This window comes from Rhinolophus ferrumequinum, unplaced genomic scaffold, assembly GCF_004115265.2.
Source record: "Rhinolophus ferrumequinum isolate MPI-CBG mRhiFer1 unplaced genomic scaffold, mRhiFer1_v1.p scaffold_84_arrow_ctg1, whole genome shotgun sequence".
NCBI classification, from domain to species: Eukaryota; Metazoa; Chordata; class Mammalia; order Chiroptera; family Rhinolophidae; genus Rhinolophus; species Rhinolophus ferrumequinum.
Genome location: NW_022680440.1, coordinates 430,222 through 450,020, shown reverse-complemented (window position 1 = coordinate 450,020; position 19,799 = coordinate 430,222). Strand labels below are relative to the sequence as shown.

The window sequence follows — 19,799 nt, the reverse complement described above, 5'->3', positions numbered from 1 at the left end:
TCTAGACACTGATTTAATTTAAATACTGCGTTTCCCCGAAAATAAGACCCTAGCGGGACAATCAGCTCTAATGGGTCTTTTGGAGCAAAAATTACTATAAGACCAGGTCTTATTTTGCTATAATATAAGACTGGATCTTATGTAACATAAGACTGGGTATAGTATAATATAATACAATATAATATAATATAATATATAATACCGGGTCTTATATAATATGATATGATATGATATGATACGATATAATTTAAGACCCGGTCTTATATAAGACCGGGTCTCATATTAGTTTTTGCTCCAAAAGACGCATTAGAGCTGATTGTTGGGCTAGGTCTTATTTTCAGGGAAACACGATATTACATTAAAGATATTCATTTAATCCCTGTTAACCCAATACATTAGTTATGATTATACTCATATTAAAGATGAGGAAAGTGAAGCATAGAGCCGGTAGGTTCACACTTCTTGTGTGGGGTAGAGCTGGGTCTTGCAGGCAGGCGGTCTGGCTCCAGAATCTGTGCTCTGAACAATCACGCCATGATGTCTGTCTGCTTTATCGGGGCAACCAGGAAATTGGATTTGCTTTACCAAAGCAATATTACCATTCGGGGAGTACCTACTGTGTACCAGGATGGGGAGGGCACTTCTAGAAGGCCTTGAGGATGAGGCGACAGTTCAACTAAATTAACTAAATCAGCAAACCCTACACGTTAACTGATTGTGATAATGTTTAATTAAAAATTTTAAATACATAAAAGATAAGAAAGAAAATAAAAGTAGTAAACAGTTAAGAGTATGAACTTGAGAGTCAGACCTGAATGTGAGTTCTAGCTTTACTGTTTAACTTCTCTAACCCTCACTTTCCTTATCTGCCGAGATAATACTACCTGATTCATAGGTTTGTTAATGAGGTTTAAATGAGATAATATGTTTAGTTATGTACCTAGCATATGATAACTGTTCAAAAAATATTATTAGTTATTGTAGAAATTTATAATCCACACGGGTGTAAATCAAAATTAATTTTAAACTGTAATAAAAATAAAAAAACATTTATTTCAGTAAAGGAGCTGCAGCCCAGGAGACACAGATTCAGGTAGCAACCTAAATTGTGTTCCCTGGAATAAAAGGGGAGGCCGCCTTTTACAGTGAAAGTTGCCACCCAGGTTCCCAATTAGGTCTGTCTCATGTAAATGAGGTATCACGTTGTGCAGTTCTGATTGGATGAAGCAGGTCTCAGTCCGTTGATAAAAAGAAGAAACCAGGGTTTCCCTGCAGTGGTTGGCCAGGCGGCATAAACAAGCAGGGCATAGTACGGGAAGCCCAGGTTCAGTCTGAGCTTCTTCCTGGTATAGAGTATGGGAGGAGCCCCTGTCAGCAAATGGCCACTAGGCTCTTATTATTTGTAAAATGTGGGCCCCTGGTTGACAAAAGGGAGTCCATCTCGGCAGATAAATTCCTTCTCAGAGTTCACACCAAATGCATCTTTTTGGGGGTACAGACAGGCCATGCATGTCTTTTGATGTACGTAGAAGCCCTTTTATTTAATGTGATTAGGACTGGTGGTAGTCAGTTTAATTTTTAAAAATATAAGGGGAATAAAAATGATGTTTTTTACCTTAAATACTTTATGAAAATAGTTGTAATCTGAATACATGATCCATCTAGAGTTGTCTGATTCCCTCCTAGTCTTTTTCAGTTTATTCAGCTATAACTATTTTAACAATTTTGTTTTTGTAATTAGCCTTTGAATTAAGAGTTTTCATAGAAACAACTCCCTTTTCACATTCACATTTTCATTGGTTTATGTAATATTAAAGTATGTAATTATAATAAGTATATAAACATATCTAATTCTTGGTAAGTTGATAGCAGAAATGTACTGGTTTGGTAAAAAATAAGCTTAACTAGTGGTGAATGCTTAGCAGTTTATCAGAAGGCTTTTTAGAGAGAGTGGAGAATGTTAATTTGCCAAATTGGTTTAAGGAGGTTGGATAAGAGAAAATATTATTTCCTTGCCTTCTATTTTTGAGTATGTGGATGTATGTATTAAACAGATATTTCAATGAAGGATTCAAAGCAAGTCATAATATCTCAATTTTATTTCAGCTCCTTCAGGGTTGTTTTTTTCCCTGAAAAAACATTTTTTCATTTTCATTTTTCATTTTCATTTGTCTTTATTTTTTTCTTTCTTTGTATTCTGGTTCCTTGGCAATGTGTATAGCTTTTAAATAAGATGTCCATCCTTCATATTTGTCATTGTCTTGATATTTTCATGTCTTTGTTGCTTTGCATTCCAAGAGAAATTGGGTTTGACCTCCGTAGCCACATTGACAGTTCTGTTCTTTGTGCCTTCCATATGTATTAAACATATCTTTCATGAGTATTTCAGTTCTGCAGTTGAATTTATTTGGGAATCTTTGATCTCACCCATTTCCTTTTTTCTTTCATCCTTGTTTTGCATCTGAGTGTGGTATCTCCTTTAGCTTTACATATTTGTTTCAGAAAGGCAAATCTTCTGGCACTGAGGGTACCACACAATTTCCTATAAATTTCAAACTGTATCTTGGGAGGAAGAAGTAATATTTGTCTATTATGTGCGAGACACTTCACACTTTAATTTCTCAGTAACTGTGGTAGATTATATTATCCTAATTTTACAGGTGAGGAAACTGAGGCTCAGAGGTGTTAAGAATTTTGCTCAAAGTCATATAGTAGAGTGGGGCATTTTATCTGACTCTTCTAGTGAGAACAAGGGTTCCTTACCTTCTCTGCCTCCCCACTACGTATACGCTCTCATTACACGAGCACTCTCTGTGGAAGTATGTGCACTGAAATCTTCTGGGGGTAGTGCAAACATGGTTTTAAAAAACACTCAAATTCAGCTATTATCACCTCTCATCCTTTATAATCTCTAAGTTAAAGAGTTCTGCCCTGTACGGTTTCTTTATTTGTGTTATGTACACTTTTCAGTGGGATGAAAATAAACAGTGTATTCTAAAAAAACAATGGTACTTAGGAGAAGTAGTGTGGGAGAGTATGATGTGCTTCGTGAGAGAATTGACAACATTTCTTGAATAGAATGCCCATTAGGAATTTTCACTGTGATTTTAAATTCAGTTTTAGACTCTGTCATGCTGAACAGGCTTTGAACAGTGTCCCCCAAATCTCAGTGGCATAAAACAGCAAAGGTTGGTGTTTTGCTCATTCTGTTGTTACCTACATTGGGTTCTTAGGCTCTCTAGGAAGTGACAAGAGGCCAAAGCAGAAGTTCAGACAAGATTTATTGGGGCCTGTGCTGGAGCTTGGGGGAGAGAGCCTGTGAGAAGAGTTCTGCAGCTGCTCCTGGAAGGGAGCACTGAGACTTTATACAGGGCGGAGTTAAGGAGGGCTTGGCATCAGCGGGGGTGGTCCTCTGCCTTCTTCCTGGTTATGCTGCTTGTGCAGACCTAGCTGATGCTGAGGTCCTGGCACATGCCTGGTAGGCTCAAGATGGCGGTGGTGCTCATTGCTGCCACCCCAGGAAGGTTCTATAGCGGTCAACTCAAGATTGTGTGTGCAGGTGGATGTGGGGTCCACACCCTTGAGGAAGTTTTATGTATGGAAAGTTGCTTTTCTTGGCCTCCCAAGAGTAGCTGAGCTGGGTGGTGTGGGATCTGGTGGTTAAGGGAATAGAGCCAAGCCGTGACCCTGTTGTCTTACTGTGTGTTCATTGAGGGTCTGTGGGGGACTTCTGCTCAATATTGTCATTCTTACTTTGGGTCCTGCTTTGGAGCCTCACTTCGGAGCCACTGATGTAGAATATTTTCTTTGTGCCGGGATCGTGTCTTGGGAAACTGAAGAATGGAAGCATGGACCAAGGAGAGGCGAAGAGTTGTAAAAGAGGATAGTTTATTAAAAGTAAAGAATAAAGAGTTGTAGGTCTCGGAATGAGAGGGGGTCTCTACCAGGTTGCCCAGAGATTGAGGCAAAGGTTCTTACTTTCATGCCTTCCCTTGCCGGCCTGGGGAAGAGGGCTGGAGTCTTCTAATGGGATTCATCTATCAGACTTGTCCCTGTTTGCCCACCCTGAAGGGATTAACGAACCCATCCGTATTTGTCAGATCTGCTCCTTTGTTGGGCCAAAAGGGATTTATGAGATAATTTATTAACCTCAAGGTGCATTCTCATATCTTTGTCCTGGAGTGAAGGAGACATTCCAGATCCTGGAGTTTCAGGATGTGGATGCCTTTTTTTTTATTTCACCAGGGATTTCCCTGTTTACTAACAACATGCTAACTAACCTGTCTCACCACTACCTGGAACATTACTGGTTGCCAAGTGTAAAGAAAAAGCACTATATTTTCCTTTATATTGCACTCAATACTTCTCACACTTAGGGTCACTGTGTGTGTGTGTGGTTTTCCACACACCAAGCAACTCTGAGATCCCAGCGGGGTGTTTAACTCAGTTTAACTCAGTTCTGACACTGCCTGCCTGGAGAGAGTGTCGGATCCCACAGGTGAAGGGCTCAGTCCTATAAGACTTCCCTTTTTAGACCCAGTTGCAAGGCCAGGTAGTTAACCTAAGCTTCTGACCGAATGGCTACAAATTGGAGGTTCCTGTCACCCCTTCTTTGGTTCAATTAATTTTGGCTCACAGAATTCAGGAAACATTTTACTTACTAGATTACCGGTTATAAAAGAGTATAACTCAGGCACAGCTAAATGGAAGACATGCATAGGGCAAGATATGGGGAAAGCGGGGGTGGGGGGGTGGAGCTTTCAGGCTCTGAGTATGTCACTCTCCCAGCCCCTCGAGGTGTCTACCAATCCAGAAGCTCTCCAACCCTATCCTTTTAGGTTGGGAAAAATAAAAAACAAAAATCATTAAAACGGAGGCTTCATTACCTAGGCATGATCAATTAAATAATTAGCCTTTGGAAGTTGAACTTAATTTCCAGCCCCTCTTCTTCCCAGAGGCCAAGGGGATGGGGCTGAAAGTTGCAAACCTCTTAACAGTATCACCTGGTTGGTTCCTACTGGCCACCAGCCTCTATCTGTAGGTGCTTTTTAAAAGTGATCTCATTAACATAAACTCAGCTCAGGTGTAGTTTAAAGGGATTTGTTTTGAATATCAAAAGACACATTGTTCTTATTTTAGGAAATTCCAAGGGTTTTAGGATCTCTGTACCAGAAATGGGATTGAAGACCAAATATATATTTATTTTCAATAACAGTTGATATTCAATATTCAAATTTTTTTTTTATAAATCACAATATAATACCAAGGACAGAAGGAAAAAATGGAATTTGTTAAAGCACACTGTGGCTTTTAAAGCTTATACTTGGAAGAAACATTGACACTTTCACTGACATGTGTTGGCCACAGGAAGTCTAATGGTTGTATCTGAGTTGAACTAGGTAGGGAAGTTTAATAGTTCCATATGCTCAGGAGAAAATCAAGTACAGATGACCCTGGAACAGCATGGGGTTAGGGGTGCCAATCTTGCACAACGACAAATCTAAAGTAGAACTTCTGACTGCCCAAAAGCTTAGTTGTCCCTGTCAAGGTAAGAAATATCCAAACCTGAAGAGAACTTTAATGAGTTTATTTGAGCCAAACCAACTGTTGTGGGCAAGCAAATTCCCAACAGATTAAGAAAATGCTCCAGAGAATGGCACTTTTGCATCTTATTTTATACATTAGAATCAAAGGAGGAGAGACATAGGTTTACATGAAATCTATTGATGATAAATAAGGGGGTGGGAGACAGCAAAATGGAGAAATCTCTGGGATTGGATAAGAAAATGGAGAGACGCATCTTTTATGTTGATGGGTACAGGATACTTAATAATTAACATTTATAGCACATAGAGGTGGTATTCAGGGAATAAGGTAACAAGGAGGGGTTCTGTGGTCTCGTGCTCTCCAGGGGCTCCAGAAAAAGGGATTACTCAGACATTCCAAGGGTATGTTATCTTAGATGCAAAAAGACAATAGACAGACTTTCATAAAGTAGAGAGTGACCTTTGTCAAGGAAGCTGCAGGCCAAGGATGTGACTACCTGCCACGACCCACTTTTAGTTAGGAAGTTTTATGTTCCCACCATCCTGTGGTTACTTTCAGTCTCTGAGTTTGTAGGGCCCGCCATCCTGGCCTCCCCTGAGCTTGTCAGGTTTAGTATGTGATTCCTTTTCATCTACATCCCTAAGTATCCGTGGGGAATTGGTATCCAATTCTCCGATACCAAAACCAGTGGATGCTCAACTCCCCCGTGGAAGATGGCGTAGAGCAGTGCATGCAGTCGACTCTCCGCCTCCGTGGAATCCAACTGCACTTTGTTAACAGTACAGGTATTTATTGAAAAATCCACATAAGTAGACCTGTGCAGTTCAAACCTGTATTATTCAAGAGTCAACTGTATTTGTGAACAGCCCTACCACAGAGGCAATGCTGTAGAGAAGTTTTTGAAAATTATTTTTGAAAACTAATAGGCACTGGGAAAATTTGGGTTGACATTTATTATTTTTTATAAGCCTTTGGGAACAGATCTGCAATCTAAGGTGAAATCAATTGTAAATTGTTTCTATGCTATTTTTTAATAAAAGCTAAATGTGCTCAAGTTTTATTTTAGATTTGTGCCTTAAAGACACTTCATTGTCATTATTTGTTAAGTTTGTGATTACTCTAAGTTTGGCTGACTTGGCTACATTTTAAAGGTATTTGTGGAGTTTTAATCCAAAATGTTTTGTTCGTTTTAATATAAGTAAATAAGACCAATGTCCTCTGATTCAATTTAAGGAGGTTAATATCATGATTTATGTGATGGGTTCAGTGTATTTATCAATCCACTTAGGCATTTTTTAAAAAATTTTTTATTGGGGTCTGTTAGGGAACTGTGCTTCTCCAGGGCCCATCAAATGCAAGTCAAGTAATTGTCCTTCAATCTAATTGTGGAGGGCGCAGCTCAGCTCTGAGTCCAGTTGCCGTTTTCAATCTTTAGTTGCAGGGGGCGCAGCCCACCATCCCATGAGGGAATTGAACCGGCAACCCAGTCGTTAAGAGGTCGTGCTCTAACCAACTGAGCCATCCGGCGGCCCCAGTTTAGGCATTTTTAAGTAACCTATTGACTCCTTTTTAAAATTAGTAATTTTATTGTATAATAGGACTTAAAATGTGTACGAACAATACGTCAGTATTTACAAAATACCTAAGTTGCTCAGACACTATGAGGAAACAAAAGAAGTAGAAGATAGCCTTAATGTTGATACAAATCTACTCCAGAAATGGTGCAACACTGATTGTCCAGTCGTGAGTGGTACACGGCTACATTCTACTGACTTCACCACATTCTGCCGTGTCCCTGCATGTATAATTTTTCCCATGACTTGAGAAAGGTTAGATTACTTATGTGTTCTGAGATCACGTAATGTATATGAATCAGCATCAGCAAGTTATTCCCATAGTCATGGACTCTGGGGCAGTGCATTCTGCATTAAGGTTGTAAGGTTTACTCAGGGAGGTGCCTGAGGGATTTCTTTCTTTTTTTTTAATTAAAGTTTATTGGGGTGACAATTGTTAGTAAAGTTACATAGATTTCAGGTGTGCAATTCTGTATTACACCATCTATAAATCCCATTTTGTGTTCTCCACCCAGAGTCAGTTCTCCTTCCATCACCATATATTTGATCCCCTTTACCCTCGTCCCCCACCCGCCACCCCCCTTACCCTCTGGTAACCACTAAACTATTGTCTGTGTCTATGAGTTTTTGTTTCTCATCTGTTTGTCTTGTTCTTTTGTTGTTTTTGGTTTATATATCACATGTCAGTGAAATCATATGGTTCTCTGCTTTCTCTGACTTACTTCGCTTAGCATTATACTCTCAAGATCCATCCATGTTGTCACAAATGGTCCTATTTCATCTTTTCTTATGGCAGAGTAGTATTCCATTGTGTATATATACCACAACGTCTTTATCAAATCATCTATTGAATGACATTTTGGTTGTTTTCATGTCATGTTTCCATGTTTCCATGTCAGCCACCGAAAATAAAGCTGCAATGAACATTGGGGCACATACATCTTTATGGATAAATGTTTTCAGATTTTTTGGACAGGGATTGCTGGGTCATACAGTAATTCTATTCTTAATTTTTTGAGGAACCCCCACACTGCCTTCCATAGCGGCTGCACCAGTCTGCATTCCCACCATCAGTGTATGAGGGTTCCTTTTTCTCCACAGCCTCTCCAACACTTGTTACTATTTGTCTTGTTGATGATAGCCATTCTGACTGGGGTGAGGTGATATCTCATTGTGCCTTTTATTTGCATTTCTCTGATTATTAGTGATGTTGAGCATCTTTTCATATGTCTATGTGCCATTTGTATGTCCTCTTTGGAGAAATGTCTCTTCAGGTCCTCTGCCCATGTTTTAATTGGATTGTGTGTTTTCTATTGTTGTTGAGTTGTATGAGTTCCTTACATACTTTTGGTATTAGCCCCTTATCAAAGGCATGTTTACAAAAATCTTCTCCCATTCAGTTGGTTGCCTCTTTATTTTGTCGATGTTTTCTTTTGCTGTGCAGAAGCTTTTTTGTTTGATATAGTCCCATTCATTTATTTTAGCTTTTACTTCCATTGCCTTTGGGATCAAATTCATAAAAATGCTCTTTGAACCCAAGGTTCATAAGTTTATACCTATGTTTTCTTCTATGCAGTTTATTGTGTCAGGTCTTATGCTTAAGTCTTTGATCCATTTTGAATTAATTTTGGTACACGGTGACAGATAGCAGTCCACTTTCATTCTTTTGCACATGGCTATCCAATTCTGCCAGCACCGTTTATTGAAGAGGCTGTCTTTTCTACATTGTATGTTTTTGCCTTCTTTGTCAAAAATTATCTGTCCATATTTATATGGGTTTATTTCTGGGTTCTCAGTTTGCATTGATTTATGTGTTTTTCTGTCAGTACCATGCTGTTTTGATTATTGTTGCCCTGTAGTATAAGCTGAAGTCAGGGAGTGTGATACCTCTGGCATTGTTCTTTTTTCTTAAGATTGCTTTGGCTATTTGGCATCTTTTGTGGTTCCATACAAATCTGATGATTCTTTTCTATTTAAAAATTGCTATTGGAATTTTGATGGGGATAGCATTAAATCTGTATATTGCTTTGGGTAATATGGCCATTTTAACTGTTGATTCTTCCAATCCATGAGCATGGAATGTCTTTCCATTTCTTTGTGTCTTCTTCAATTTCTTTTTAAAATGTCTCATAGTTTTCAGTGTATTAGTCTTTCACATCCTTGGTTAAGTTTATTCCTAGGTATTTTATTCTTTTTGTTGCAATTGCAAAAGGAATTATTTTTTTAATTTCTTTTTCTGAGATTTCATTGTTAGTATATAGGAATGCAATGGATTGTGTATATTGATTTTGTAACCGGAAATGTTACTGTATTCATTTATTGTTTCTAATAGTTTTTTGGTGAAGTCTTTAGGGTTTTCTGTATACAGCATCATGTCATCAGCAAAAAGTGACAATTTAACTTCTTCATTCCCAATTTGGATGCCTTATATTTCTTTCTCTTGCCTGATTGCTCTGGCAAGGACTTCCAATACTGCATTGACAAGCAGAGGTGATAGGGGACAGCCCTGTCGTGTTCCTGAACATAGAGCAAAGGGCTTCAGTTTTTCACTGTTAATTATGATAGTAGCTGAGGGTTTGTCATATATGGCCTTTACTATGTTAAGGTATTTTCCTTCTATACCCGTTTTATTAAGTGTTTTAGTCATAAATGGATGTTGTATCTTGTCAAATGCTTTTTCCGCATCAATTGATATAATCATATGATTTTTGTCCTTTATTTTGCTTATGTGATGTATCACATTGATGGATTTGCGGATGTTGTCACATTTAGGGTGATTATTGATATGTGCAAAATGGAGAAATCTCTGGGATTGGATAAGAAAATGGAGAGACGCATCTTTTATGTTGATGGGTACAGGATACTTAATAATTAACATTTATAGCACCCCGGGGTGAACCCCACTTGGTCGTGATGTGTAATCTTTTTAATGCGTTATTGCATTCGATTTGCTAGAATTTGGTGTAGGATTTCTGCATCTGTGTTCGTCAGACATATTGGAGTAATTTTCTTTTTTTGTGTTATTACCAGGTTTTGGTATCAGGGTAATGTTGACCTCATAAAGTGAGTTAGGGAGTATTCTCCTTCAATTTTTTGCAAGAGTTTGAGCAGAATTGGTATTAGATCCTCTTTGAAGATTTGGTAGAATTCACTAGTGAAGCCATCTGGTCCCGGACTTTTGCTTTTGAGAAGGTTTTGGATGACTGATTCAATTTCCTTACTGGTGATCTGTCTATTTACTTTTTCCAATTTGTGATTCAACCTAGGAAGGCTATATGTTTCTAAGAACCTGTCCATTTCTTCTAGGTTATTGAATTTGGTGGTATATAGTCCTTCATAGTATTCTTGGATGATCCTTTGTATTTCTGTGGCATCTGTGATAACTTCCCCTCTTTCACTTCTGATTTTGTTTATTTGTGTCTTTTCTCTTTTTATCTTAGTGAGTCTAGCTAAGGGTTTTTTTCTTTTCAAAAAAGACCTCCCCTCCCTTTTTGGCTAAAGCATTTCCAAAAACATATTTCACTAGTCTTGGTTCCCCATTTGTAACATGAAAATAACTCAGTTCTTCTGTTACTTTCCAAAGCTCAATGCTCACTGTCCTGGATTTCATCACGAACCTGTCCCACGAGTGATTCTGATCTCTATCAGATCAGTCCTGAAGCTGTTCATTCACTCTTTGAATGGGTATTTACCCAGAGCCTACCATAAGTCAAGCATAGTTCAACACAAGGTATCTGGCTATATTCTGACAAATTAATCACATTTAAACAAAGCTATTTATCTTTCCGATGCTACCCTATAACAATTATTAATGTTTTCAAAGAACCCGCTCTTTGTTGCATTAATTTTTTTCTCTTGTCTTTTTGTTCTCTTTCATTTAGTTCTGCTCTGCTTTTTATTATTTCTTTCCTTCTGCTGCCTTTGGGTTTCATTTGTTCTTCATTTTCTAGGTCTTTAAGGTGTAACGTGAGGTTATTTATCTGGAATTTTTCTTGTTTATTGAGATAGGCCTGTAATGATATAAATTTCCCTCTTAAAACTGCTTTTCCTGTATCTCAAAATTTTTGGTAGGATGCATTTTCATTCTCATTTGTTTCTATGTATCTTTTGATCTCTCTTCTAATTTCTTCTTTGACCCAAGAACATTCTTTAAAAGTATGTTGTTTGATCTCCGCGTATTTGTGTTTTTTCCTGCTTTCTTTTTGCAGTTGATACCCAATTTGAAAGTCTTGTGATCAGAGAATATGCTTGGGATGATTTCAATCGTCTTAAATTTGCTGAGGCTAGTTTTATGTCCCAATATATGGTCTATCCTTGAGAATGTTTCATGTACACTAGAAAAAATGTATAGTCTGATGTTTTAGGATGAAGTGCTCTATAAATGTCAATTATGTCCATTTCATCTAATGTGTCATTTAGGGCTGCTCTTTCATTATTTTCTGTTTAGATGATCTATCCATAGTTGTCAATGATGTATTTTGGTCCCCTGCTATAATTGTGTTTTGGTCAGTTTTCCCCTTTAGTTCTGTTAGTACTTGCTTAGTATATTTCAGTGCTCCCTGGTTGGGGGTAAATATTGATGACTCCTATGTCTTCTTGTTGTATAGTCCCTTTTATCATTATGAAATATCCATCTTTGTCTCTTGATACCTTTTTTATCCTGAAGTCTGTTTCATCTGATATCAGTATGGCTACACCTAATTTTCTCTGGATACCATTTGCTTGGAGTGTCAATTTCCATCCTTTCACTTAGAATCTGTGTTTGTCCTTGTAGCTGAGATGTGTCTCTTGGAAGCAGCATATGGATGGGTTTAGTTTTTTGATCCAATCTGCTACTCTGCGCCTTTTTATTGGTGAGTTCAGTCCATTGACATTTAGGGTGATTATTGATATGTGACGATTTCCTGTCATTTTATCTTTAGTTTTCTTGTAGGGTGGTGTCTCCATTGTTTCTTTGTCATTCTGTTGCTGTCTGTTGTTTCAGTGTGGTAGTATTCTATGATTTTTTTCCTGTATTCTTTTTGTGTTTTATATATTTCAGTTCTGGATTTTTTTTGAGTGGTTACCATTAAGTTCTGTAAAAGAAAGATTGATATTTAGAGTATTCCATTTTCTTCAGTATACCTTTTTTTCTATTCCCTTGTGCCCATTTAGACCTTTACTCTCTCCCCTTTTATGTTTTTGTTGTCACAAATTGTCCCTATTTATGCTGTGAGTTGATTTCTGTGCTGCAGAAGTAAATTGTCTTTTTCCTCATTTTTTTAAAGTTTTTTTCCCCCCTGTATGTTATGTTTAAATATACAATATCCTATTTGGTGTAGGGGGTTGCGATTTCCTGCTTCTGTCTGTATATAATACTACTCATGGTTTTGTATCCTTTTGGTTTTTTGTTTCAGGTCGAATAGCCTCCTTCAGTATTTCTTGTAGTGCAGGTGATGTGTTAGAAAATTCCTTCAGCTTCTGTATGTCTAGAAAGGTTCTTTTTTCCTTCTTCATAGCTAAAGGATATCTTCTTGATATATTATTCTTGGCTCGTAATTTCTCTCTTTCAATAGTTTGAATATTTTATTCCACTCCCTTCTGGTTTGTAGAGTTTCTGCTGAAAAATCTGATGATAATCTAATGGGTTTTCCTTTGTAGGTTACCGTCTTCTTTTCCCTGGCTGCCTTGAGGATTCTTTGTCGTTAATTTTTTTTTTTTTTGTATTACTTGATTTTATTTTACACTAGGTGGTGGGCACAAAGAAATCTTCCTTAATAAAGTTGACAGTTTCATTCAGAACATTTTTAATAATGAACATTAAAAAAAAAAAGTATTCTTACAAAGTCTTCTGCAATCCAAATATACAATAGCTTGGAAAACAACGTTTAGAAAACAAAAGCCAATGTAAAAAGACAGATTAAAACAACTAGAACAGTATAGGTTTTATATGGCTCTGATTTTACAGTTTTCTTACTGCATCATCAATGTCAGAAATCTGTTCCTTCAGCTGGCTCCACTGCTCCGGATTTAAAGAAATACCTTTTCTTTCTGGTTTCATTTCACCTTCTGGATCCATCCAATATTCTCTAATATCAATTAGGACTTTCCCTTTAAAGTCTCGAACGCTGACGTACCTCATCTTTCCAATCTGAAACATGTTATCATCTCTGCTGCTGCTACTCTGCTTAGAAGACGCCAGGGCTCTTGAAGTTTCACCAGTTTTTTGCTTCTTTACAGGTTTTTCTGGAGTAACTTGGTTTTTCCTCTTTAACTTTTTGTCAACTTCACTGTCAGAATCGCTGCCAGAAGAGCTTGAAGAAACAAGTTCCTTTGATTTAGGCATTGCTCCATTCCTAGTCTAACAACCTAGTGCTCGCTCGCTCGCGACTCTGTCGTTAATTTTTGACAATGTGCCTTGGAGAAGGCCTGTTGGGATTGAGGTAATTAGGTGTTCTATTTGCCTTTTGGATTCGAAGAGCCAGTTCTTTCCACAAGTTTGGGAAGTTCTCGTTGACTAGTTGTTTGAATAACTCTCTGTTCTCTTCTCTCTTTCTTCTCCTTCTGGTATGCCCATTATTCTTATATTGCTCTTTCTGATGGAGTCAGAAAGTTCTTGTAGAGTTCTTTCATGTCTTTTAAGTCTCAAGTCTCTCTTTTCTTCCATCTGTGTAATTTCCAGGTTTCTATCTCGATGTCACTGATTCTTTCCTCCATCTGGTCAACTCTACTACCTAAGCTGGCTATTTCATTCTTCATATCTTTTATTAAGTTCTTAATCTCTAGAAATTCTATTTGGTTTTCTTTTAAAATTCCAGTTTCTTTGGTAAAATGTTCATTTTGTTCTTTGATTGTGATTCTCCGTTCATCAGACTGCCTGTCTGTGTTTTCTTGCATCTCGTTTTGTTTTTTAAGAACTGCAATTTTGAATTCTCTGTCATTTAAGTCACATATTCCATGTCTTAAAGTTCGTTTTCTGGAGTCTTTCCCTTTTCTGCCTGAGCTGTTTTGTTCCCTTGGTTATTCATGGCAATTAATGAGTTATTATTTTTCTGCCTAGACATCTACAGGAGTGGGTTCTGCAACAGTTTAACAGGAAGTGGTTTTTCTTTTTGTTTTCCAGTAGGTGTTGTTAGAATGTTTTATTTTCTCTCTGACTGTAGCCTTTTATTCTTTCTCATGCTGTAGTGTTATATTTACTGCACTGCTCCGGCTTGTCACACAATCGGGGGATTCCCTGCAAGGCGGGTTTCTCCTCTGTGAACTGGTTGCCTAGCTCTCAGGGCACTGCCTCCGTGGGGGGATGTGGAAAGCTCCCGAAGTTCCAAAGCTCTTCCTGCACCAGATTTAGAGCCCATGTGTTTCAGCAGTTCTGGCGGCGACCACCAGCACTGACTGTCCTGCACCCAAGGCTCCCTCCCCTTCACTGGAACTAGTTGAGTCTACGGCTGTGGAGCCACAGTTCTCAGAACTGCAAATGTTGTTTGATGTGATACTGCTACTGTTCCGCTTCTAGCACTGGGGGGGTGGGTTAGGGTGAACTCTGGGAGGTTGGAGTGGGGGCGGCTAAGCTCTGTGTCTCTGTCTTCCATCCTCTGCTCAGCAGTGAGGGCTTAAACCACGGTTTTCACCCTTCTTCCCTCAGTCTTTGCACGAGGTCTCTGCCATGAGCGTTGGTTCAGCTGTGTTGTATGCTGATCCCTCAGGCGGCACTGTGGGCCAGAAGGGGAGTGCTAGCAGTCCAGATTCTTCCCGCTCCTGCCACTGCTGTAGCTCCAGAATGCAGGGAGCTCGGAGCTCCGGTCTGTGTTCTGCGTCTGCGCACAGCCCATGTCTCCGCACTTCCCTCTTCCCTACTCCCCCACTCGCCCACCTTTAGATTATTTCAGTTGTGCATCTTTTAGTTTTGCCTGTCTGCTGTGCAGGGAGTCCTCTGTGGAATTATAGTTGTTGAATTTGTTGTAAGTTCCAGGGGGAGATTTCAAGAGGCTCACCTCATGCCACCATTTTTATGACGTAATCCACCTGAGGGATTTCTTGCGGGGAGTTTTCTTGAAGAGAATACCACAAACTATTCCTTACTGTATGTTGAACACTGATGGTAGGTAGGAAGCCTGAGTTTGGTCTTAACTCTGACATTAATTAGTATAAGACTGTGACAGAGTGACTTCAACACTGCTGAGTTTGAAACAATTGCCCTGGTGATTTCTTAAAGACCTGTCTAGCCTGTGCTTCTGTGAGATCCACAACTTAATAGAAAATAATAAAGAGTCAAAAGATTTACGTTTTCTTGCTTGGGAAGTTATTAAAATGACAGCAGTCCAGGGAAGATTTGTTATAGGGTAGCATCGGAAAGATAAATAGCTTTGTTTAAATGTGATTAATTTGTCAGAATATAGCCAGATACCTTGTGTTGAACTATGCTTGACTTATGGTAGGCTCTGGGTAAATACCCATTCAAAGAGTGAATGAACAGCTTCAGGACTGATCTGATAGAGATCAGAATCACTCGTGGGACAGGTTCGTGATGAAATCCAGGACAGTGAGCATTGAGCTTTGGAAAGTAACAGAAGAACTGAGTTATTTTCATGTTACAAATGGGGAACCAAGACTAGTGAAATATGTTTTTGGAAATGCTTTAGCCAAAAAGGGAGGGGAGGTCTTTTTTGAAAAGAAAAAAAAAAACTTGTCGGAAAAATTATATCTGCACTCTTTTATGCCTCCTAGAAATTTTAAAATAGTCTAGGGATACTACTTGGATAAATTCAAAATGATTACATGCAAAGAAACTTCTTTGTACATCTGAAACTAATAATTAAAAAAATTGTTTTGATTTAGATCTGGGGGGAAAATTGAAACTTCCCTGCTTCCCAGTGAAAAAACATTTGGGACAAACCACATATCAACACTTTTTTCTCCTCAGAATCTTTCTGTGTCCTTATTTCTTTCTCTATCGTCACATGTCTGACCAATGCATAGAAGTAACCCATATGCTCTTAGCTTGTTTTGTCTTTAGTTAATAAGTTGGTACTGACATTTATTAATATGATACCCACTCTAGTGTGTTCTCTTTCATTTAAACCTTGCCTTTTTTTTGCAAACGGGAAGATAAAGGAGGGAGATACAGCTTCTTTAGAATGAGGGACACTGCAGCCTGTTTGGAAGCAACGATGGCAGCACAGGACCGAGGAAGGAAGGCTTGACTGGAGGCTCTGAGAGAGCTTAATGGCCTACATTTGGTTATGCAGAAAGGTCTCAGAAGGGAGAGGTGCAGATATTTCTTGTCAGTAGATTTGGAGAAAGCTTGAGTAGTTGGATTAGTTAGGGTGCAGTCAGGGAAGCAGACCTGCTATGATAAGGAATAAGGGATTTATGAAAGGAGTAAGACTTTATACAGTGCTCTTATAGATAATACCTCCCCATTTCACAGAGGAAGAAACAAGCTTGGAGAATTTGAAGAATTGTGGGAGAAACTAAAAAATTGGAGTCTGTAAAAGGGAATTGTCAGACCAGAGAAAAGTCACCAATCGGCGTTCTTGAAGTAGTGGTGCGGTGATCAAGTCAGGATGGGGGGTGAATCTAAGAAGCCGGGGATGCCCAGCTGCTAGGTCGAGACCACAGTAGAGCTGGTGGAAAGCAGTCAGGATTTTGGTGTTGGACGTGAGGTTGCCATTTGGCCCGCACGGTTGGCAGTCAGGAAGACTACTCCATGCAGAACAGGGGAGAGCAGAGACATGGTGGGATCCGCTGGCAACTCTGCATCTGTCTGTCTAGCTATGATCTTTAGAGTCATTTTCTCCTTTGGCCAACTCTAACCTGGAACCATATGGGAAGAGAATTCTGGTAAATGTAGCTTGGACTTACCCAAGTTAAACACAGTATAAAGGCCACAGCAGGTGAGGGTGTGGGGGGCATAGTGGGGGATGTGATAGCTGTGGGAGTCCACAGTGATATTTTGTAGATCTAGGTGCATCCTACTCTGAGAAAGCAAGTTCTTTAAATTCTCCAAGCCATTATCCTCCTTTGTGAAATGGGGAGATAATATCTACCTTAAGAAATTGTTATGAGGATTAAATGAAATGTTTGTAAAGCATTTAGCAGAGTGTTACCAATTTGCAAACTATAACAAATATTAATAGTAGCTTTTATTATAGTAATGAGAAGGGATTGAGAAATAGGAAAGTGTATTTTGAAAGGGGAGGGGAGAAGTAGAGAGGAAAGAAGATGGAAGGAGATAAGGTAAAGTAGATGTATATCTATATTTGAGAATGTTGTAATCTAGCTTCAGAGAACACTTGTAAACATGTAGAGTGGTTAATTAGGAAGCTATTATATGAGGTAATATCCTTTAAGAAAGATGACTCTGTCATAATGAGTGGAGAGGCAGCAAGTGCTGCACTATATTCCAGAGTAGGTGGTGATGTACATAACTGCTGGGCACACTGACAGTCCACAGAGAAGGATTATTTTCCGCTACTATCATTGAGAGAGGGAAAGATGACCAGGGGAGGGGGATGAGGAAGGGTTAAGCTGGGTCCTTAAAAGATGGTTTGGACCAGTGGAAAAGGGGGAGGAAGCATTTCCGACAGAGCACAAATAGAAGGTGGGTATCAACAAGGCTTGCAGCGCTGCGTTAGCACAGCTCAGTGCCTAGTGACGCCCACGCTGATTTTGGTGATCTGTCTGTAATTTCTAGAGATTGTCTGTGTTTGCTGCTGCCAGTTGCCAACCTCTGGACCATCAGTCAGTTATGGCCAAGGGTGTGGGACTACACGGTGCTGATTTGGTGACACTTAGTAATCAAGTGGTCCTTTGGAGGTGGTGGTGGTAGAAGGGACAAGCTTCCTGAAGAAGGCCACTATGGGTGAAGAACTTCGATCACTCCCTTTGTTGTAGTTGTTCAGTATTCTATAAAACCTTCGATCACTCCTTTTGTTGTAGTTGTTCAGTATTCTATAATACCTTGTTCTTCTCACTTCCCCGAGCTAAGCTTTTGTTTTTGTTTTATGTAATTAATACTTATTTAGTTTACTGTGTTAACCAGTGTCTTGCTAGCTTTTCTTCTAGAATCACTTTTCTTCTTTTTGAAATATATCCTTTAGAAGTTCCTCAGCTAAGTGTCTGTTGATGGTAAACTGATTTTTGTTTGTCGAAATCTTTAGTCTTGTTCTTGAATACTTTAGTTGTGCATGAAAATCTAGATTGGTAGTTATTTTTCCCTTACCATTTTGAATATATTATTCCATTCTGTTTTAGACATAAAAGGCTATGTATGGATGTTTTCTTAATGGTAATTTTTTATTGAGTGGTTAGAGTATATAATTGACTTTTAAATGGATGCATTCATATTGGTTTTTCTTTTTCCTTACTATTTTAATTTTAAAATTCACTGAATAGTTATTGAAAATCTTAAGAGGTGTAAGGGAATCAGTAAAATAAACCTTTAAGAAATTTATAATCTAGTTTTAGTTCATATGCAAATTGGGACATGTAATTTGCCCTACATATGTGCAAAATGATTGCATAGCTTGATTGAGATAATTGACATAGACTGCACATTGAAAGAATGTAATTTGGTAAATTTTGATATGTATGTATCTATGAAATCAGAACCTTTGTCAAGATAGTATACATTCACATTTCTTCATGCCTGTTTGTAATCCCATCACTATCTTGCCTCTATACATTGTCCCTAGGCAACCAATGATCTGCTTTTTGTCACCATAAATGAGCTATTCACCTGGTGATGGACATTTGAGTTTTCAATTTGGGGCTATTACACATAAAGCCGCTGTGAACATTTGTGTGCAAGTATTTGTGTGCACATCTGCTTTTATTTTTCTTGAGTTAAATACCTAGGAGTGGAATGGGTGGGCCATAAGAAGTTCCCAAACTGTTTTCTAAAGTGGTTGTGCCGTTTGCCATTCTTACCAGCAGTGTGAATATTTTAGTTGCATAACATCCTTGCCAACACTTAAGATGGCTGTTCTTTTGGAATAGCATTGTGGGGTTGTTTTTTCATTCTCCCCTGCTTCTTTCCAAAGGTGAAAAGCAGGGAATTTTACATATTTTTTTGAAGTTGTAGGTTTACAGAAAAACTGAGTGTAAAGTACAGAGTTCCCACATCCCCCCACCCCTCCTCATTTCTTCTATTATTAACATCTTGCGTTACTTGATACATTTAATAACAATTGATTACCCTATATTGATACATTATCATTAACTATGACTAAAGTCCACAGTTTACATTAGGGTTCACTCTTGTATTGCACATCTTATGGGTGTTGACCAATGTATGGCATGTGTCTACCATTGATACAGTATGCAGAATAGTTTCACTGCCCTAAAAGTCCCTTGTGGTCTACCGACTCCTCCCTCCCTCCCTCCCTGCCTCCCTCCCTCCCTGCCTCCCTCCCTCCCTCCTTTCCTTCCTCCTTTCCTTGAGCCCCTAGCAGCCACTGATGATTTTACTGTCTCCCTAGTTTTGCCTCTTCTAGAATGTTATATACTTGGAATCATACAGTATGTACCTAGCCTTTTCAGATTGGCTTCTTTCACTAGGCAGTATGCCTTTGAGGTCTCTGCATGTCTTTTTGTGGCCTGATAGCTCATTTCTTCTTATCCATTGGATATCCCATGGTTTCTTTATCTACTCACCTATTGAAGGATATCTTAGTTGCTTCCAAGTTTTGGCAGTTA

The 19,799-nt window shown here is 38.7% G+C and overlaps 2 protein-coding genes across 4 annotated transcripts in view; one reads left to right on the top strand and one right to left on the bottom strand.

Annotated features, from left to right (window-relative positions):
* MAP3K2 (mitogen-activated protein kinase kinase kinase 2) overlaps nt 1-19,799 on the top strand; it is a 148,551-nt gene that overhangs the window by 28,851 nt on the left and 99,901 nt on the right. The gene's annotated exons all lie outside the window — the stretch shown is intronic.
* Nucleotides 12,828-13,486, bottom strand: LOC117020096 (activated RNA polymerase II transcriptional coactivator p15-like). Its single transcript, XM_033102340.1, has one exon. It carries the CDS (start codon nt 13,444-13,446, stop codon nt 13,063-13,065), a length of 384 nt encoding a protein of 127 aa, XP_032958231.1. The 5' UTR covers nt 13,447-13,486; the 3' UTR covers nt 12,828-13,062.